The sequence below is a fragment of the Vollenhovia emeryi genome, unplaced genomic scaffold (genome assembly GCF_000949405.1).
Source record: "Vollenhovia emeryi isolate VEMERY1.0 unplaced genomic scaffold, V.emery_V1.0 DF939168.1, whole genome shotgun sequence".
Classification (NCBI taxonomy): domain Eukaryota; kingdom Metazoa; phylum Arthropoda; class Insecta; order Hymenoptera; family Formicidae; genus Vollenhovia; species Vollenhovia emeryi.
This window is the reverse complement of record NW_011967198.1, coordinates 396,072-418,235: the sequence shown is the minus strand read 5'-3', so window position 1 is coordinate 418,235 and position 22,164 is coordinate 396,072. Positions and strand designations below refer to the sequence as shown.

Here is a 22,164-nt window from a genome sequence, read left to right as displayed (position 1 = left end):
CTGGCTGTTGCCGAGAGAGAGGTGCGTTTGGGTGAATCCTTGTCTCCTTCTAGTACTACCTGATTGGATAGTCGCATATAAATGACGAGAAGAAGGGCGTCACTTATATGCGATTATCCAATCAGGTAGTACTAGAAGGAGACAAGGATTCACCCAACGCACCTCTCTCTCGGCAACAGCCAGAACTATAGATCACTCATTCCAGTATGTATAGAGTTCACTGTTCGAGATACATCGCGCGAGCGAAATCAAAGTGATTTTCAAACGCGCCGTTGACTCGCATATTCGCGCCACCGCGGCCGCTGGCACGCGGGATCAGGAGATGCTCCGCGAGTCGCACTGTCGTTCGAATCGCCAATGCGAGTGTCACGGGACGATGTGCGCGATCGTTCCCCGCGTAATTAAACGGCGCCGCAGCCGTGTGATCGAGCTCTTCGATTCGGAAAAGCAGACCTGTTAAATCGTGCTCGCTTCCCTTTAAATAAATAAATAAGTAAATTGAGCAAATCGCGAGGAGAGCCGCGAAGGTGTCGATCGCGCCGTCAACGTGCGTATTCTCCGAGCGCGCGCGTTTATTCGAGATACATCGCGTCGTCGACTCGCGTAGTTACCGCCGTAGCAGCGCCTGCGCGGTAGCCGCCGGGTGCGGCGCCATGTTGATCCATTCGTAGGAGGCCCCGTGGACAGGCAAGCGGATCGGTCTCGCGCGACGGCCGTCGCGTTTCACGGTACGCACAATCGCAGCGAGTTTGCCATTGCTCGATGTAACAATCACGCGACGTAGACTCGACCCTTCGCGCGTCGGTAATCCACCGAGACGCGTAGATCTGGGAAATCCCGGTCGAAATGTCACGCGCGGTCGGCGTCGCTACGGCGCGGTGGTATCCTCGCGCGCCACCAGTGCCACCGAGCTCGCCAATTTTTACAATATCCGAGTTTTCCGCGCGTAATGCGTGGCGAGAGAAACGTTCGCGCGAAACTGCCCGGTCGAACGCACGCACTCGGCTCATCCCCTTTCTCGGCGACGCGCGTCTCACAAGTTAGCCTCGCGCATGTCCGTGAATCCTTCCCGCCAGAACGTCATTTCGCGCGACGCCATCTCGCCAGACGCGTATTTCCGCGCATGGCTGTCTCTCGTTCTCGTTGCAGCCAAGTCCGCGCCGATTAACGCCGGGAGTGTCGGTAATCAGCGCGTGCGATCGTAATTAGCTCCTCTCTCTCTCGCGAGTGTCGCGTTGCGCCAGTGCGAACTGGAGGAGTCTGAGAGGAGGCAGCGGCTTAGGAGGCACGCGGGGCAACTCAGCGGTGAGTGCGATTGTTGTGCACTGATCTCGCGTTAACGTCATTTCGCGGATCGTTTTATTCCGTCTTACCTACTTTATCCGATACAGAATCCGTGGTGAGCTGAAAGCGCAAGACTAATTCATCAACTTGTCTCCCATAACGACTGCATTTAAATGACGCTACTAACTTTTTCTCCACTCTCTAAAATTTGTGGAGTGCCCAGTGAGAAACGATTCGTCGATCGAAACGACGTCGAATCGACATCGACACCATCGAATTGGCGTCGATTCGACATCATTTCGACGTCAATCGACGAATCATTTCTCACTGGGTGAAAATACCGCCATGGAGTGAAATGTTCACCCTATTGGCGTGAATATTTCCTCCAACAGAGTGAATATTAGCTCCAATGGAGTAAACATTTCACTCCATGGCAGTATTTTCACTCCACAAATTTTAGAGAGCAGTTTTTCCAATTTTGCTTACGATTATCATATCGCGTAGTCAGTCGAATCAGCAGTGTACCTTCGTAATATAAACGCTGTTACGTTTTTACTTCATCAATACGCAAGCCACATTTCTTGCTCTGATAACCGATGTAGATTTACATTGCGAGGATTACATACTAAGTATAGATATATAAAATTCTTATTTATTGAGGGACAGGTTCGGATACAGAAAGCGTAATGTAATATTGTATTATACAACATATATAATATAATAATACCAAGTGCGACGTACGTAAATAATAATAATAATATAATAATAATAAAATCAATAAAATAATAATAATAACAAATATTAAGCAAATTTTATAATGAGCGATGACAATAGGGTTTAGAATTGAGAAGATATTTTTTAGCACATCGCAATCGTGTAAGAATCAATTTCTTCTTTTCCATTCAGTTTTCATCGTAAAGTTTGGAATACAGTTCAGTGCAGCTTGACAGGTCAAAGAAGCGCGTGCATTTTTCGTTGTGCCTCTTTTTTATAGTTTAAATTGTATTTGCGTTCTCGATTTACGAGCAGAGAAGAAAATACGATCGTGTGCATCCATTCGTATGTTCAGCGTGCCTGGCAAGAATAGAAAGATTTTCGAACGGGTGAAGGGATTTCCGCGTGCGGGAGCCGGTTTCTTGAAACGAGTCTCCGATCATCGCGATTGATTCCAATTAACATTAAATATATAATTACGCGGGAATAACATAATAAAAATGTACAATTTATCATAATTATCATCGCGTTCCGAAGGCGGTTCTAGCTTTACTACTCACGAGGGGAACGTGAAAAGATATTACGTCTCGTCCACGGTGGTTGATATCCACATCCCACAATGTATTTCTATTCGAAAGGGACAATTCCCGTCAAATCTCCATCTAGATCCGTCCATAAATTCGACTAAGATTCAATAGCGATGTATATAGCTAGGGTGGAATTGAGGTTGGAAGACTTGGAAAATCAGAGATCGCCATTCGAAACTGCGATCGGCGACGGGCTCGTGGAGTTACTGGAGTTCGCCCATTTATTCTTGTGCGGATCGACGCCGAAGCCCTCGTCGTAGTTTCCCCGCGTGATGAAGAGTTGTTTGAAGTGCGGGATACAGTACAGCTTGCCGTTGTTCAGAGTGAAGGAGTCCATCCTGTTCGAACACATTACGTCGTAATAATAATTTCGTGACTGTAGTCAATAACGACAATAACTTTATTTAACATTCCTGTTTTCGTCAAGCGAGGAATAAAAGCTCGGAAGGAGTAACAAAACCGAATAGAGCTTGATGTAATATCCAAGATACGTGTTAAAAATGTTATTGCCTTATTTCAACAGACAAGTCTCTTTGAAACGATCATCATTTTTATACATAATGGCACGTCAATAATTATTAAAATACATTTAATAATTGACACTGCAGCCCTTGACAGTTCTTGGGAGAATCTTCATTTTCACTAAGCAGAAGAACACGTTTAACTTTGTACAGAATATTCCAGCTTTGTTTAAATACGAGTGTTTGATGAATCCGGTATAAACATGGTATTACATGAGCAGATGCTTACTGTCTTATTTTTCTGTTACCTTAAAATGCAATTGCACTGGAGACACCGGAAGCATTGCTTGTGGAAGATTTTGTTATTTGTCTCGATCTTCTCCAAAGGGTAGACCTTCTTCTCGCAGCTCTCGCACACCTCCGCGCAGGTCGTCTGGATCTCCTGCACGATTGTTACGTCAGAAGGGGATAGTATGGTAAAATTTATCCTTACGTATACTCCGCGATAATGGCCGGATAACGGGGATATGTTTGCCGTATGTATGATGGACTGTGTAAAGAGAGATATTCTGAGAGAAAATATGTACATATGCCACGCGAGGAAGAAGACGAAGAGAGACGCGTATCGCTTCTCGCACCAAAAGATCTCCCTTACCCCCTTGATCCCAATCTACCCACTCCACTCTTACGAGACAGACTTAGCACCTGTTTTATTTATCACTTGTGTATTATCGTAATAAATGGTACACGTGAAAGATAAACAGAACAAGATCGTTATACATCAATAGAAACGATGCGCTAAAAGACGCAGTAAACTAATATTATCGCTATCTATGCTATACAAATCAGAAGAATTCGAGAGGCCGTTAACAAGGACTTGCTATCTGTCACGCGAGAGATCGTCTCCGTCGATATCTCGGTCAACGGAGCGGATCTTTCGTAAATTATTATAGAATCAGCTTAGCGCTTCCCGCTGTAAATCACACTAATCTCTTAAATCTCTTAAATAAACTCGTAATTCGTGAGTCCCGTATTCGCAACGGAAGCTATTATTGCACAAATGAAAAAAGGAAGACGGAGAAATGCTCGCTGTCGAGAATATACATTTTCGATCTTTCCTTCCTCTCTTTCTACAGCACTTAGATACACGTTTAAAAAAATTCGCACAATGCCCCCTCCTAAAAATGGGCCCTTCGAACTCGAGGAACGCGACAGCGTTGTTACCCTGATATTCTACGACCGCAGTCACTCGCATCCCCATGCTTCTCCTCTGGAAGTACAAAATGTAGTGGCATCGTGCCTCTATGTCGACGACGTTCTCGCGCTTAGCAGTGCCGGTGAAAATATCATTTCTATCGAATTTCCGGCGAAGCGGTGACACGTTGCACGATCTTGTGGAGAGTAAAAAGAAAAGACATGACAAAAAATAATAAAGATGAGAGAACACTTTACTCGCGCGAAACAACGTAACATATCTAAAATATAATACAATTAAGATTAATATATTTGCATTTTTTTTTGTGAAACAACAAATACGTAGTCACAGTTTTTTTCATATTGCACAGGTGCCAGAAGCAAATACATAACGCGCGTTCGCGAAGTACTTTAATCGTACGAATTACAAATGCAGGCGCAGGCTCGAACGCGGCGACACGAGAACGAAACTGTTTCGTTTCCGTTTTTCTTTTTCACAAGAGTATAAAAATCTACCGTACCATCGCGTTAAGCTGTAAAAAGATTCGAAATTTGTAAAAGCGATCGAAATAGCTACAGTCCTAACCGCTAGGGCTTCGGCCCTGGAACACCTCGACAGTGCCCTACAATTCCTTCAGGCCCTTATCTCACACGTTAAACTTGAGGAAGCGTTATCTTTCGCCTCTCGTTCATCACTCACGCACTTTCTTTCCCTTTCGCGCTCTTACTTTCGTTCTGTCTCTCTCCTCATTCATGTATCAACGAAAAACTTGGCACTTATGAAAATTAGAAATCTAAAGCGGCAGAGGAAGATCGTAACGATGCGAAATGACAGTTTTCAGATTCGTTACTCGTGGCTTTACATGCGCGTAACACCGACAAGACAAAATATTTGTCGTTACGATCTGTGAGAGTTTTATTTTCTGTTGTTTCCACATATTTGCTTAGCATATTTCATATATAATTTTTCTCTAATATCTTGTATTAGATAATCTCGTAATAATTCTTAATTTAATTTTCAATAATTTACGTCATATTTTAAAAAGCGAATCATTTATATAAAAAAAATCAAAGGCACATTATACGTAGTGATTGCATCAGTCATGAAGATACAAATTCGTTCGAACCGAAATTACGGTTTGAAAAATCGCTCAAGAGTTTGATAAAATTTGGCACACTGCATAGTTTTGTTTTAACAAAGAAATATCGAAATGCTTATATAACGATAAATGAGGACCACGTTTATTTAGTGATATTAGAATTTTCAATCAATTAACAAATTACGGCGTATTACAGGAATAGGATAAAATTATAAAAAATAGTGCGCGCATCGTTACGAATTTCACTCAAAAGCGAATCCATCTCGCACTTTACAGGGGATCGTAGAGTCGTCGCACGTATGTTGGTAGAAGAACTTTATATTTCCTCTAAAGAAAGTATCATGACAACGATAAAGCCACGTAAACCGACATACGTACGACACAAAGATGGACGCTCGCCTTTTATCTATAAAGTAAATTAGTAGACAATAAAATTCTCTCTGTTATATATAAAAGGATAAGTCGAGCGTTTCAGCGTAACAAATATCGCCGCGATAAAGCAAGGCTCCTATTACTTATGCAACGAAATTGCACAGCTGTATAATTTAATATATTCCTTAATAGAGTTTTATACAAAAATAATGACAGATAGATCAAAAATTTTTGGTAGTACCGTAATTTTGCAAATCAACGCGTATTAAATTCCCCGCAGGTTTTTTCGTGACTCAGCATATCGTAGCCGGTTTATCGCCATCTATCTGGAACTGATCTCTTTTTTTTTTAGCCTGTATCTTCCTTTCTAATTGGCAATTGGACGAAACGCTCGACGGATCCGACAATCGCGCGAACTCTCACAGTACAATAATATATTAACACATAACATATGATACAGTCTACGGGCTAAGATTTTACTATACGAACATAACGCCGAGTGTGTTAAAACCATCTCTAAGAAAACGCAAAGTCGTTACAATAATCGACGATAACCGAATATTTTATTGCCGTTGCTTAATGGACGAAATTAAAAAAAAAACTGCGTTTCCACCGCGGTTGTCCCAACGGCGCTCTCCTTCCTCCATCGATCCCTCTTCTTCTCCTCCTCTCACCCTCCTCGTATTCGAATTAATCCAGGTGTATTTCCTCCGCCTCTCTCTTTCTCTCTCTTTCCTTTACTGTTCCGCGTCACACAAAAAGAAGAGCACTTGATTTTCTTTGTGATTACTTTCGCTTTACGTTACCACACGACACAAGCGAGCAGGATTTCGGCCAAAATATCGCAGGCAGATTTCAAACGAAGAAAATGAAAAAAAAAGTCAGAACAATAACGCTAAATAAAAATATATATGTGTATACATATATAAAATCACATCAATCATGCTCGATAATCAGTAAAGGAATAAAGGTAATTAATAACGTCGGTGCTTGCACATGGAATTTTAATTATGGAACATATATTTGTTCAATTTTGCCTTAATTATTGAATTTTCTTTTATTGAATTATCCGGCTGTTTTTATCATTTTTAGACGCGGAATTGTAATTTTATCCTTTTATTTCACTTGCAAACAATAAGGAGTTATTTTTCGTCGAGTAAACTTGAATATAAAATTTGCTCTTTACACCGCGTATCGGCTCATTCATATTAGAAATACATTTTATTGCAAAAAAATGATTTCAGAACTTGAGAAATGCAATGAATCGATCGATAATTTTCAATACATTACATTCAGAACGTTGCTATCGTTCTACTAAAGTATATTCGTAATCCCTATAGTTTAACGTGTTTCAATAGCGAATATTTAAAACTAAATAAATAAGCTTAAACATACCTGCTAATATTATAATATAACATTTGCCAATCATTACTTATACATATATTATATGTATATTAACAGTGTAACTACAATATTATTGCAAATTGAAAACTGCAGTGCGATGACGCAATTATCGTATCTGCCCCATAAAAATTCGTAATAATATATGTATACAGCGAGAGCGAACATGAATTTATATTCGCAAAATCCATTAAATATACGAGACGAAAAATTATCCAGCAATCAAGTAACTGTTACGTAACATCAATACTATAATTTCTTACTCAACGAGATAAGGAATGTAATTAAGTAGGCAATTATAATATTGACGTGATGTAACTGTTACTGGGTGTTCACTGGGTAGCGCATTAAATTATCATAAATAACAACTAATGCTCACAATAGAATGTACACGTACGTCGCTAATAAAGGATGCAAAAATAATTTCTCGTTACATAAAAGGCGAGCCACATAAAATAAAGTAAAGTACAATAAAATCTCAGTCGTGCATATTTTTCAAGCACTGTTCGAATTGCGTCAAAATATTAAATGCTGCAATTTATTGATTCAAATCGTATGTAAGTGAGAAACAAATGTCACATTTCGCCGCTCGTTCTGAAATTTTCGATGCAACGCAAACAATGCCTTCGATGAATAAAATACACTTACAGTTTTAACGTATAAAATAAATAAGCACAGGCAGAATGACAACAATTCAAACTCACACCATGCGCATACTTTTACGATGTCGAGTCGTCCATGAAGAAAAAGGGGAATTTATCGAGAAAGATGTTTCTCCTAAATTCCTGACTAATGCGATTAAACGCACGAGCCAGTCAGAGAAGCGAATTGTTACAATAAAGAGAGAACGAGTCAAAGACATGTCCTTCAAATTTAATCAAGGGTAATTGAAGGATCAATGATGACGCGAAGTGACTAATTAGATGCAGGGAGAATGGGGATAGTTACACAAACGACAAGTCGCGACACAATATTGGAATCATGCGCGATTATGTGGGTCGAGAAGGCGTACTTACCACAAATCGATTGACTTTGACTTTCGGTGCGCGCGGGGATTCGTTGGCCTGCGAGCCGAGGGACTCGAAACGGGCCCTCAGACTGCTCGCCGACTCTATGCTGGACTGTTCGCCCGTACCCTGGGCCATCTCCATTTCGGCGATATGGTGATTGCTGACCTTGCCGTCGGTCTCCTCCCAGTGCTCGAACTTAGCACGTAGGGTCTTGGCGCGCGCCGCCTTCTGCGCCTGTTTCAAGAACTCGTCCTCCACCTAGCCCGATAACATGCGAAAGGATTTCGTGAATTATAGGGTGAGGCCACGCCGATCCGGAGTAAAGAGCTGCTTTCCCGAAATTTGGAATGCGGGACAACGACCTGCCCTCGAAAGTTCGTGCCGGATTTTTAAGAGCCGCCTAATAACACGTCTAGGTAGCCCCGGTCTGGCCACTCCCGGCACGTTGGATCTCAATTTATTTAGTAATTAGTGGAAAATTATATATATTTGAGGTGTGAAGAGAATTCTTTTAGAAAAAAGTAGAAGGCGGACTGAAAATGTTTATGATTTAAATCAATAACTCGGTGTTCTCTGCATTTTTTCATTTTAACACTATACTTTAAATAATCAGGACAAAACAGTATCGTTACGATAAGCAACTTTGGAAAGATCGTCTGCATCGAACTGTTACACTAATCCGATATTACGGGTTATGCGGCCTTTACATCGCTCCAGTCCTTCATTCGCACTTTCATGCCTCTTATCGTCTCCCTAACATCTTTCAATTTTTCGGCAATAAATAAATGTTTTGCCACACGAACCTTATCAGAAGCACGGACGTAGTTGGGATCTCTCTCCTCGGCGCTTTCGTCACCGTCGGACTCCTCGCCCTCTTCGGCTTCACCCTCCGAATCCGAGGCCGTGGCTTTGGCGAATTTATCCTCGGGGGGCGGCGTGAAGCATTTCAAAGGCTTCGGGCCCTCCGGCAGGTCCTCCTTGCTCGCGTTCTCCTCCATCTGCCGGAAGATGGACAGCATCTTCCTCGCCGTGTCCGTGTGCACCACCTCGTCCACTCTGTCGTCGGCTCTGACCACGTCTGGATCGCGGTAAATCTCGCGATCCGGTACATCCATCTGCGAAGGAATATAATCAAATGTTAAAAATCACGCCATTTAATTGTTACCCTCGTTCTCATTGTCAAGTAAATGGAGTATATCCCGAATAACTTAGTGCGGGAGGTTTCATAACATTCCAAACATTATTTATTGTACCAGCCATTATTATTCCTATATAAGGTGACGTTGAACGATGTTATGCTTCGTGATAGAGTTTTTATTTTCGCAGATGTATTGACTTTTTGATAAAAGAAGGTATTTCTAACTGACAAATTCTTCAGTAAATTTCTTACGCAAACCGTTTCTTACTTTTGAAAACGTACTTCTTTTCTTCAAGCTCGAGGAAAATATATTAGAGATAATAGTATTCTAAAATTATACCAAAGCGTATATTTTTTAAATTTAAAATCGATAAATTTACAGATGCAAAATAATCCTGCCATAAGAAAAAAGAAATTAAATTATACAAAAATATTTTGTACACAATGAAGATTAATCTTACTAATTAATTATCAATAAATGCATTTGGTTTTAATATATAAATTACATTTATTTCGTATGCTGTATATTTGCATGAATCTATCTCATTCTTTTCGAAATTTTATAAACCGCTAATCTCACGAGATTATTGCTCGACATTTTCGACGTGTATCAATGCATTAATTTGTTTCCTACATAACTGCGCCGGAATTTGTACATTACACGATAAGGCGGCAAGGACAGACGATGAGAGAGCAGAGTACACCTCGTGTTTGTCGTATTGCCGCCTGATAATTTTAAACCGAATATTTAAGCCATGATGCATCGTCGGGGGATCCAGGTAAGCCGGAGATCGACGGCCGAAATGTTTCTTTTACCAACCGTATCCGGCGTGAGTCAACGCGGAAAGTTTTAACCGTGGGTGGCGCGACTATAAATCTCATGTATACAGACCTTTCTTCTCAATGGACAACATTACGTTGTAAAATTATTACGGCAGAGGTAAACGTCATAACATACATATTTTCGGGGCAGACATTTAGACAGAATGTTGGAGGGAAAACCAATCGCACGTCAAATAATAATCTTGGAAAAGTCATGCTTCTGGAAAATAAAATGTTACAAAAGGGAGAAGTCGTGCAACGTGCGTAAATGAATGTTCGCATGCACCGAGGTTTCAACTTAAGGTACCGCAATATCAACAAGGGTCCCTATTACACGAAACGGGGCCGCTCCTCTCGAGACATGTGAGTTGTGGCCCTTCTCGACCCTCCGATTGGCCTGCGCGCGCTTATACCTGAGCCCAAGTGGGCCAGGTAAGCCGAAAACCTGCTTGCCGGATCACGTGGAGCGATCGAGGTGGTGGCTTGGGTCTCGCGACATTTTACAAAGACCACCCTCGCGCCAGTTTAGACGCGCGGCTCTCAGGACGAGACCGGGATTGCCGACGAGACGTCGGTTTTTTACTTGGACAAAAGGGGTTGCGTTACGCTTCAAGGTTGACATTTAATGGCGATAAATTGACAGGTTCAAGAGCGGTACGCGCACTCCGCAGTGGTCAATTGTCGTCACTTGCGACGATCTGCCCATTCGCTTCTCGCTTGTGCCGACGAATCTGCGCTGTAGCGAGGAGCGCGAGTCGTTTAGCTTATGAGTGGCGGAGAACGGCGTGCTTGAGAATTTGAAATAAATGTTACATTATTGGGAGCAGGTCGTTAAAGTAATTCGGGGGGAAATAATTAGTACAATCCTACTTAATTTCGCCGGGAGAGGATAAGAGAAATGTGGATTACATGCATTTCGATCATTCTACACTAAATAATCATTTTTAATTTTAATTGTTCGGCATTGGGAAGATAAAAACGACCAAAGATAAGATAGCTATAAATTGAATAGGAGGAGCATTTCAAATTCGAATTAATCCAGCGAGGACTTCTAGTCGCGAAAGCGACAGGAAATGGGAAACCGATAATTCCCGCGCGACGTTTCTATTGGATTATGCGAGAGTTTACCGCATCTAGCTTGAAATTAAGGGAGTTTCCGTCGGGGTTATGTCACTGTTTCCCAAATCAGAGCCGTAAAGCCCGTAAACGCGCATGTCACACGGGAATTATGTGAAAGCAGAAAATAATAGGAGTTAAGATCGATAATATGGTCGTAATTGCAACAGTATCTCTGTATTCGCTAACGTAACAAACTCTTCTTTTCGACGCGCTTTAGAAGCAGGGCTGGGAAGTCAACTCGTTACCTGTAACGAAGCTGCAGTTACTCTTTTCTTTTTTTTTGGTAACTCGTAACTTAACTTCGTTAACTAATAAGAATATTCTTAAATGTCGCCAGCAGTAATTGACAACGCCAGTGTTTTTCTTGACCATATCTGGCATTTTTAATAATGCAGAAAACTTATTGCGAAAAATGTTACCTCAGCCAGGGTTTCAGCCTGGACTTCCCTACACTCTAGGCGGGCGTCTCATCAATTCGACCACCGAGGCATGTAGGGAAGTCCAGATTCAAATCCTGGCTGAGGAAATACTTTTCGCAATGAATTTTCTGTATTATTAAAAATGCCAGATACGGTCAAGGAAACGCTGACGTTGGTAGCTTCGTTACTTTATATATGTATATTTTTTAAACTTCCACAGATCGCGTTAGGCCTTGCATCAGCGCGTAAACGCTTTTATCGGCGCTTCACAATTCAAATGCAAATTGAATATTTTTACTTTCATCGCGGGCAAGTAACTGCAAAGTAACGATTCGCTACTTTTCGAGTAACTGTAAGGGCCTAAGCAGAATGGCTGTCGTCCTATACTTTTAAGACAGTTACGTTTTAAGCCTTTGTCTTGAGGTAACGCGCAATAACTGTCTTACGTATTGAGTACAGGACAGCCATTCTGCTCACGCCCTTACTTTTCAAAATCGGTAACTTCCCAGATAACATGCATGTCTAAAAGACATCTTTAAGATGTCTTTAACACGTCTTTTAGACATCTTTTAGACATACACGTCTAAAAGATATCTTAAAGACGTTTTAAAGAAGTCTTGAAGATGTCTTTTAGACAAGCACACGGAAAAAAACATTTAGCTGCTGTAGCTAAAATTTAGTAAAATATGGACAGCTAATATTTTTAGTTGTGATAGCTCAATATTTTGCTATCACAACTAAAAATATTAGCTGTCCATATTTTACTAAGTTTTAGCTACAGCAGCTAAATGTTTTTTTCCGTGCATGTTATCTGGGTTGTAACTGTAACATAGTTACATTTTTAGCGAAAAAAAAAACTGCAACTGTAGGACACTTTTGTATAAAGTAACTTTCCCAGCCCTGTTTAAAAGTTTCTAGATTGACCAGCATGAAGGACACAGTTTTCGGTTGCGACGAAATGAAAAAAAAAAAAAAACAAGTTGCACGGCAACATCTTGGTTTCGCGATTCTTGGTCGGATTTCGCGCTGTGGTAATGGAGTCGAGAGGATCTACGGGAGAGTACTTCCAGCGAGGAATTCCATAAAATCACCAGTCCAGAAAGGATATTTGATCACACGGTATCCCTCTGCCGGCACGTCAAGCGGCAAATCAAGCCGCGGCGAGATCGCGCTCCCCCGTACGACGTCCGCTCCTTCATCGTTCGACGGAAACGCTCTTACGGTCGCACGACGAGGAGATCTCGATTGTCGGGGGGGGCGGGGGGGGGGACGGCGGCAATTGCCGACAATTAGCAATTCGATAAAAACACGATGCTGCGGCTGCACATATTAATCGCTCGCTCTAAATATGTCTGAGGTAATTGAAACTTTCATATGAAAGTCTCACGCAATTTTCACTGTGTCTGCGAGCACACCGGGATGTATCGTTCTCCATAGAACGGCCTACGATTGCGATCTCGCGTGCTGATTAACAATACGTACAGATGGTACGATGAAATCTGCGATTTACATTTATATATAAATCGAGCGCGATGTAATTGGCGGGCGAGTTAATTAAATATAATAATATAATAAGTTATTGCGTGAAGTTATTATAATGCCACAGTCAATCGCGATTTCTGCGAGGGGGGGGGGGGAAACCTCGATGAAACGCGGCGCTCCGAAAAATTCGATCGCGCAGTAATACCTCGGGGCAAACGAAGCTCCCATACGAAAAAGCGTGTGTAATTTTTGTGGAAAGTAGAACACGATATTTCTCCTCGAGGAGAGACGCCGGGCACGTTAAACGGATATCCCGAAAAATGATATCGCGATCACGGGGCGTGACGAACCGTCGATCGTCTCTCGAATTAATTGCCGGAGATCCTCGCCGATTCTACAAATGAATGTGTCACAAGCACTCACAGGCACTAATAAAACTCGTCGATCAACCGAAATTCCGTGTCTCGAGCGCCGATCTCGTATCGATCCCGGGGAAGGGTATATGCAAATTGATCGCCTTTGCGGATCATTAACCGTAAACCGGAGCGCTCATTATCCGGGCGTTAACGATCCACCGGCCTGCCGAGCGGACTTGCTTTTCGCGCCGCTTTTTTTTTCGGGGCACGCCGCCCAGGAGGAACCGCGAGTAACTAGGTGTTAAAAGCAGCACAGTATTTCCGGCCGGCTACGCCGAAACGCGGCCGAAGCGTTTCGTCGGGCCGATAATTACCTTTCCGTGATTTTTAAAGCCCCCTCGGCGAACGGAACGAGACTGAGCGTCGTTCGGACCGCGCGAGTCCGGTTCGCCACCTCGGCCCGCGCTTCTCGAGGGAGGCTCTCCTTCTCTCCGGTTCGTGAGAAGTTCGTACCGTCGGCGCGACAGCCGGTTGCTATGCCGTTCGCAGGAGGATAGGGGACCGGCGGTGTGTGTCCTCCTCCCCTCGGTGTGTGTATGTGTGCGTGAGTTACTGCGAGAGGGGCCCCGTCGCGCGTCGCGCCTTCCCTCGGTTAAGGTTCCCGGGCCCGCCGCCGCGCCGGTGCCCGGTCCGCTTGTATTGCCCGCTTGCTCTTCACGAATGGAAGGATGTAGAAATACTAACGGTAAAAGTATGGCTGCTGCTGCGCTGACCACTTCGGGAGGGGGTTCAAGGACAGCCCGGTTTGTTGGAATCGGCTCGCCGTGTCGTGCGTTCCGCGCATCGCCGCCGGTCCCCCGAGAGATGCGCACGAGGCTCCCCCCATTATTTTTGAGTCGCGCGAGTCGACGGGACTTATCGCGTTTCGATAATTATCGATAAGACCGCGCCTCGCGCCACGGGGATGGTATGGAAGTTAAGGCGCGAGGGAGATGCTGTGTTCATTCGTGATAGTGAATGTTTCGTTCCCTCAACTGCGGGTATTTCATCCCCGAAATAGGTATGCGTGCCCAGCGAGAAACGATTCGTCGATCGATGTCGAAACGATGTCGAATCGATCGACGAATCATTTCTCACTGGGTGCAAAATCGGAAAAATCGGGATAAAAATTAAAAGCGCTCTCCGCAACATCTCTTTCCTTCGACAATGTCGAATCTTTTATAAAAGATACCGTTTAAAAGATGTTATTGCTATTTTTTATCATACAAAAGATTCATTTTATTTGCTATAAAATATGAGAAAAATTGCAAGGGGAGTTGAGGAAAACGCAATTGTTGCTTGATCTTGCGTGACCTGGATTCTCGCATAATTTAAAAACCTCGAGATGTATTTTTAATTGCGTAGGATATGGTCAACTTTCATTTTAATAATTTTAATTTTTTTAATCTACGATTAGAAGCCAATAATCTCGTTAGGTAAAACTTTGAGCAGTTGTGTTAAGCGATAAATGTTATTTAACGTAAGGCGCCATGTAACCGGGCAAAGTAATATAAAACCACGTTAGTGTCAAACGAAAAAAAAATGCAGGTGATTGAAGGCGTGATGCAATTTGAAACGGCCAAACGCGCACGAGAGCGCAAACATTTCTCCTATCTTAATTGAAAATGAGATCACGCTGTTTCTCGAGAAACCAATATCCTGTGCTGCGACGTGAATTTAGTAAATGTCACGTTTTAAGATATCTTTATATCTTTCCTTATCAGTAGTCCAAAAGTTGCCAAGATTAAGCCGATATAAATGTCACTGATAAATATTGCATTCGAAATACAAATATATGATTACACAGTAAAAAATCGTGAAATGTTAAAATTTTCTTGTGTTACCAAGACTTGATTATTATTTCAAGGTGAAATTAACATTTTATGCGTTATATTTATGTTACTTAAAAATTGTTTCAACTATTCGTACAGTTTACATATCCTGTCTGTTTTTATTACATCACACTTATGGTTGAAAGAACATAAGTATAAATGTGAAGTATAGTGTTAATTAATTAACATTTCTAATTTGTCAAAAAGTAACACACGCGATGAATGTTATTTTAACTTAAAATTTAGAGTGGACTTTTTGGAAACTTTGTGAAAAATGTTAACATTAACGTTTTATTTTTTACTGTGTATACGAAATGTAATAGTACAAATGGAAAAGAGCTGTTATAATTTAAGCGATAAAAATTCAATTATATTTTAATCGGGGCATTTAGCTACTATTCTCTACATGTTTTTTAATTCCACAGACGATAAAAATTCCTAAGCGAAGTAACGTGGCAATTTAATTAGTTAGCACGCACACGATTTGTTAGAGAAGATTGACACAGAAACGTGAATCAATCAACGACAACAAAGCCAAAGGGTCGAACCTTGACTTGACCCTCGCGAGGCGGCGTAATGCGAAACTGCTTCCGCTGTTTCTCCGGTTCCTTATAGGTCTCAAAGAATTTGAACTTGTTCGAAATTTCCGATGTTTCTACGTGGACCTCCTCGGTCGCGTCTGAGCTGCGCACCACGTCGTTTGAGACTTGACGGCCCATGAACGCCTTTCTCGCAAACGTTTCGGAAATTATCATTACTAGACGTTATTGCGTGCGCATTTTGCGTGAAACCTCGCGTATCCTCTCGCTCAAAAGCGGGAGATACTTTCCTTGATACAATCATATTACTTCGAATAGCAAGCGATATCGCATAAGAAACAATACAATATAACAGTTCATATTAGAAAAAATGTTGTAACGTCTTACGTCGAGTAGAAATTATAATATATTTATCTGTAAACGTTTACTTAATAATTGAACAATTTTGAAGTTAATGTTCGAGTCACGTCAATAATGTCAACTATAAAAGACAAATATTGTATTCTTTTATTCGTAATTTTAACAGACAAATTCAATGATTTCAAAGATAAATCGTGAACTCGGCTTAATCGCGTATGTATTGTACAATAGATAAAAGAAATTGACTTACGTCTCGTGCACGTCGTGGGGTTTCGGTTGGCGTTTTCGGATGTACTGGCGTCACGGGACGTCCTGTTTTCGCTGCAGAGGCGTCTAGTTCCAAAAAGAGCGACCGCGACTTCCTGCTGATACCTGTGCGGCGTGACCGACAGATTATCATAAATATAGATTATCATAAATCACTCGTAACTTTAAACTGTCAATTAGCGCAGGTGATACTTTCCCCCTGTGCAATTCGACAACTCATAACGGTCCATTTCCGTTCGGAACAAAAATAACTTCTCATACAAAGCCGCTGAATAATAATATGACCCCTTAACACAGTCTTCTATTCTGTAGAGAGTTTTTGCGCGGAGCATCTCGTATATTATAAGAAATACTAGGTTGCTTTCTTTCGAAGGAGCTCGCGTATAAGACGGATAAGATCTTTTTAAGAATCCTTGATCTTTTATATAAAAATTATCAAGTGCCTTCGCCAGCAACAGATTTGTAGCCTCAGAGTGCGAAAAGATACAAACAACGGAAACACTTGTCGCATTACGACTGAACTTCTCTCTCGTATCCCCATGTGTTCTCAGAATTGTCACGTAATTCCTCCCCATTGCTGCGCTCGCACTCGCAACGCGGCTAATGCTCGATCAAACATTTCGTCAGTCCGTGTCCGCCGAGTTACCATCAGTTTACGTCTTTTCGCAATTCTCTAGTCTCCGCAACTCGCAAGTCACTTAATTGCTGAAAGTCCATTTCGTACCTGCTGCGATCACCTCCTCGTCGGCTTTCTCCGGTTTCGGTTTACTGTCGTTTTCGTCGTCCGAGGCCGCGATTGGCTCGCCCCGTTCGAATCTCTCTTTGAGGGAGCGAGCGTGGGTAGTCGAGTGCTGGATCTCTTCCGCCGCGTTTATCTTCGTAACGCGGTCGCTTCCGGCTACCGCCTGTTGATACATTTCTTTCATCTTACCCTGTTTACCCTGCAAACCGGAGAAAGAGAGACATTAGTGGCGTATTAGCAAAAAGCGATGTAAAGGGAGAATCCACCGTGTTTAAGAAGCAGGTTTCTCCGAGGAAAAAAAAACTTGCTAAACGTTACGAAAGAAACGTGTACAGCTGTTCTCTGACGGTACAATTTACACTTTACGATGTTACACGCGCAATAATAATAAAAATAAAGACACGAGCATCCAAGTTAATATTAGGACCGTTATAACGGAGCCGCATGACTTTTTACTTACATCGACAGTCTACCGTAAAGTAATAACAATGAAGCTTACATTTTTATTCTAATATTTATCTCTCACAATGACAGATTACCAAGAACAATCGCGAGCGGATTCCTGCGATTTCTTCTTTCCTAGCCTCGCGCTGAACCTCGCGCCTTCCCTGTTGGCTGGTGGTCTCCCAACGATTCTTGATGTCGTCCATCTTCGAAAAACTGATCGGTCGTTCGCGCGCGGTGCGTTTCGACTTGACAATTTCAGTTTCCACTTCTAGAATGTCGGAGAAATAGATGTGATTATGTTACAATTTAATACACGGAAGAAATTTTTATCAATGAAAGATTAGAAGACTTCGTGAACTCGAGCTGGTAGTTTTGTATTCGGCAACTTCAACAAATCTATAAAATTTTACTCGCGTATCTTCGTTTCTCTTTGAAGCGGTTTTCTTAGTGTCTTTACCTTCAGTTTCCTCCTCCACTTCCTCACTTTCGCTGGACTCCTCGTAGGGTATGCCATTGAGAGACTCGTCCGCCACACCAATGTCCATGCCTTTCGCCTGAAATCTGGATAAGAAAACGTGTACAGTAGTTACGGACACTCGGCGCTTGTTGTAACATATTTAACTCCGTGTTTTCTCGAGTTTCAAGTTACGAGAAGAAAACTGCTGACTGCTGAATACCGCGAAAACCTCACTCGTACCGGCTATACGTCAACCCGTAGACAAAGCGGACTGATAAAATTACTAACAACAATTTACGTCCGAATTAATAATCGCCATGATAAAAGTTCGTACCCAAATACTAATTGTAAAAAGCCACAAAATTATAATACAATTGTAACAAAAGACATTTACACACGTGACAAAACGTGTTTTCGCGAGTACCGCTAGCAGCTATTAGTTGTTATTTTTAATATCTTTTCCTTGTGTACTTTAATTACACTCGTGGTTATCGGTCTATTCCTTCGCGTAAAAAATGAACGCGATGGTAATTGCGCGTTTCGTCGTTACCGAGAAACGCCAATCCGGCGAAATTACAGCTCATTATTGTATATCTTCAGCAGAGGCAAATCTGTGTCACGGTATATCATGTTTTAAAATTATTATTGTGCGCGGGTAGAGCCGTATATTATCATAGAAAGATGCGGCTTGAGTTCACTGCCTATTTATACAAATGTGAAAATATAGTCGGCGAAATCTTATAAATCTTACATACGATATGAAGATTTTTTTATTACCATACACCTTTGCGGTACACCGTAAGGAATACGCGTTTCAACAAGGCGTATCGCGCATTACTCACTTGGCCAATTTGCTGAGAATACTCGGCGATCTCTTGACGGCGATCTGCGACGGCGATCGTTCGATCTCATTGGCGTTCTCCGTGTTGGCTTTCTCGAAGACCTGGAAGCGCGACTTGACGTTCAGGCTCGAGAGTTCCTCGAGTCCCAGATCGGGTTTGTCGGAAGCTGAAATTCAGAAAGGGACGCTCTTACTCCTCTCTTCGGCGACACGCTCGCGTCGCTGTTCAAACATTTCAACACCCTCTCTCTGTCTCTCAGGCGGTAAACTTGTTAGACCACTCGAGAGCGACGATTCGCGGAAAAAGGGCTGCAAGGTTGCACACACACACACACACACAGCACGAAAGTTCTGAAAAGCGTAACGAGGGTAACGAGGACAGTCTCTAAAAGGACTGCTATCAAGGAGAGTCGAATCGATCGTCCCGATATGATGACGTTCTCAGGTCAAGCACGAGCCATAGCGTCTGGTTTCAGACATCGATCACGTTACGGCTCTTACAAGCTTCTCACATTCTTCCCATGGACGTCGCGCCGCATACCACGCTGCGACGAGATACCGTCCGGTTGTTTGCTTTTCCGGTGTTTCGCTCTCGAGAACTATCAGTATGTCATATATAACGTCACGATTTTATGACGTATAATGTAAGGCTAATGTCGCGTACAATGTGGCGCGAAAGACGTCCCTCGCAAGTGGCAAGTTTGCAGCAGCATCTATTTCTTCATTCAATTCGCCAGCAATTTTACAAACCGCTATGACACTCTCGTGTGTCAGCGAAATAAATCTTTTAAAACGAGACGAGAAGGACACATAGGCAGGCACGTACAATGCGTTAAAATACACCACAGGTGATTTCGCACGTGAGTTGCATGGACTGTTAGAGAGTGTTATTCGTCGGTTATTCATTGTTCTCATGCAGACAAAAAATTAATCTCAATGTCGAGATAGAGAGAGGGAATTCTGTGGAATCCATCGGTAACTCGAGTGTCGCCTCGCAGGTCCCGGGGAAAAATAAAAAAGGAAACACGCCGGCTAATGAAACGCCCGGCGTCAATAATGATTCGTGGCCCGTTTTATTAATCGGCGCGCCAATGCGGGACACGTTACGCGATTCGATGCACAGATAAATTTTCGACTCGACGGCCAGTCGACTGGTTAAAAGAAGCCACTCGGCAAAACGGGGCACACAGAGCGTTAGGGGCAGATCGCCGGATCAGCGTTCCACGCCGCACTCACACACGTCGAGCATTGGCTGTTGCTGGCTGTTACCTCTGACCACATCGGGCGGCAACTCTTTCGGCTCGTTCTCCCGTATGATCAGCTCCGGCTTTCGAGGTCGCACTGCGGAGTTCACAAGACAACTCTCTGTCGCATTAACGATACCTCCCATTCTCTCAGCGCGCGCGCGGACGCTCGCGCGTAATTATACGGGGGCGAGGGGCGAGGGGAGGGAAGAGGAGAGGGGAGAACTGTAATTCTAGCCCCTGTGCTAAGGGGCTTAACAAACTGGGTCTCAGACGACCCACCGGCACGGCACTCGGGGCCCCCCCTAAGTTATGCCGGCGCATTAAGTCAGCATTACACTGTATAATACCTAGATTTCTTCAGCTATTGTCTTTCATTACATGGAGAACCGAGCCATATTTCTTATCATTATCCCTGCATCAAGAATGCAATTTTACTTCTAATTGTTCCACAGTTGTACACATTCATCCTCTGACGTATATACATCGCGCTCTTAAAATAAAAAACGAGAGACACGCGAATGTGTGCAATTATCGTCTGCAGTGACGAGTACCGCTGGAATTAATCAAGTGAGCCGTTAATCGCGACGCGAAAGAAATTGACGGCCGAGAAAGAGAGATAGAGAGGGCGAGCGAATTTTATCTCTCTCAGTTTTCCCGTATTCGAAGCGCATTTACGCGTGGCTTTATGCTCCTTTAATACGTCCCGACCCCGAGGGTCGGGGATTGCGCCTTTGTCCGCACAAAGTTCGCCTCGGCCGAGAGATTAGCGGCGAGACGGAGCCGACGATGGAATCGGCGCTCGGTCGTTTAAGCGCGTCCGCGTTAAGATTTAACGAGTAATTCGTAAAGACGATCCTTTTAAGCAGATTAGCGGCTGCAACGCGCGCCGGCACGCGGCATTGCGCGGGATGGTAGTCATCTTACCGGGCTGGTCGGACTCCTCGACCGGTTTCGGTTGGAAGAGCTCCTTGAAGTGTGGCTTACAGTAGAGCGTGCTCTCGTGGCTCTCATAATTGTCCACATTGAGCTGCTTGCTGCACTGCACGCACCGGAAGCAATTCTTGTGCCAGACCAGACCCTCGGCCTTTGTCTGCTCCATTTGGAACACGACCTTGCCGCAGCTGCGACAATTCGTATTCGCATCGGCATTCTGGCCCACCTGCAACGCACCAGTGCGTCAATTAATTAGCACCTTCGCGACTTTCACTCTCGTTCTCGACGAAGAAGCGAGACGGACGGCACGCTAGATCCGCGGTTAAACATTCGTCCAGAGTCCGCGCGACACTGGAATTTAACAGCCCAATTTATCGACAACTAATGATTTTGAACGCGATTTCTTTTTCCTTAAGGGTAATGACAAATTATGTTAAATACTGTAGCGACAAATGCTTCAAGTTCAATAGAAAATAAAGAATAGAGACTTACGGCATTCAGCTGCTGTTGGACTTTCCCCGCATCGACCGAACGTACGTGCAGAACTGTCTTCTTGGTAAGAGCGTCGAATTTGTTAAAGCTGGACTTCTGCAAAGTACAAACGACCGTAATATCAGACAATAAATGCTACGAGTCAACAAGTTGAGAAAGAAGAAGACAGGGGGAAGAAGGTGCGAAAGTATCGTACGTTCCGCAGGCAAACATTTCTTCGAGCATCAACGGAGCAAGAAAATTGTATTCTTCAGCAACCCTTTACAGAACAAGATGCAAGCAGAAACGGGAGAAAAAGTAAGCAGATTCAGACAAGACACCATTGTGCAAAATTAATGGTTGCAGATTGCACGCGTGAGATATTCAACTCGTAATTGCGATCCTGTTAGAGAAAGAATTTTGATTGAAAAAAAAATTATACGTCAATACAATATTGTAAATTCCATTTTAGCACGTTGCTCTTTTGGATTCTCTTGAGAAAATACTTTTGACTGAAAAGAGATTACGTA

General features: G+C 43.0%; 2 protein-coding genes across 9 annotated transcripts in view; both read right to left on the bottom strand.

Moving 5' to 3' along the window:
* The window catches only part of LOC105564098 (copper homeostasis protein cutC homolog), a 4,417-nt gene extending 3,690 nt beyond the window's left edge, over window positions 1-727 (bottom strand). Inside the window, exon 1 of the mRNA XM_012016218.1 lies at window positions 612-727. The gene's annotated coding sequence lies outside the window, so the exon portion shown is untranslated. The remainder of the gene's footprint in view (window positions 1-611) is intronic.
* Window positions 728-2,037: 1,310 nt separating this feature from the next.
* The window catches only part of LOC105564096 (LIM domain and actin-binding protein 1), a 35,123-nt gene continuing 14,996 nt past the window's right edge, over window positions 2,038-22,164 (bottom strand). For 6 of the 8 annotated variants that reach the window (XM_012016209.1, XM_012016213.1, XM_012016215.1 and 3 more), the window contains 13 exons: window positions 21,656-21,751; window positions 21,155-21,389; window positions 20,253-20,324; window positions 18,985-19,150; window positions 18,143-18,246; window positions 17,778-17,953; window positions 17,221-17,437; window positions 16,480-16,601; window positions 15,879-16,055; window positions 8,927-9,238; window positions 8,130-8,381; window positions 3,355-3,488; window positions 2,038-2,923 (listed from right to left, as the gene is read on the bottom strand). In XM_012016209.1, coding sequence (XP_011871599.1) covers window positions 2,743-2,923; window positions 3,355-3,488; window positions 8,130-8,381; window positions 8,927-9,238; window positions 15,879-16,055; window positions 16,480-16,601; window positions 17,221-17,437; window positions 17,778-17,953; window positions 18,143-18,246; window positions 18,985-19,150; window positions 20,253-20,324; window positions 21,155-21,389; window positions 21,656-21,751 — 2,244 coding nt within the window. In that variant the 3' untranslated portion in view covers window positions 2,038-2,742. Of the gene's footprint in view, window positions 2,924-3,354; window positions 3,489-3,732; window positions 6,453-8,129; window positions 8,382-8,926; window positions 9,239-15,878; window positions 16,056-16,479; window positions 16,602-17,220; window positions 17,438-17,777; window positions 17,954-18,142; window positions 18,247-18,984; window positions 19,151-20,252; window positions 20,325-21,154; window positions 21,390-21,655; window positions 21,752-22,164 lie in introns of those variants that run through there. The other 2 variants (XM_012016211.1, XM_012016214.1) reach the window with 2 other exon arrangements.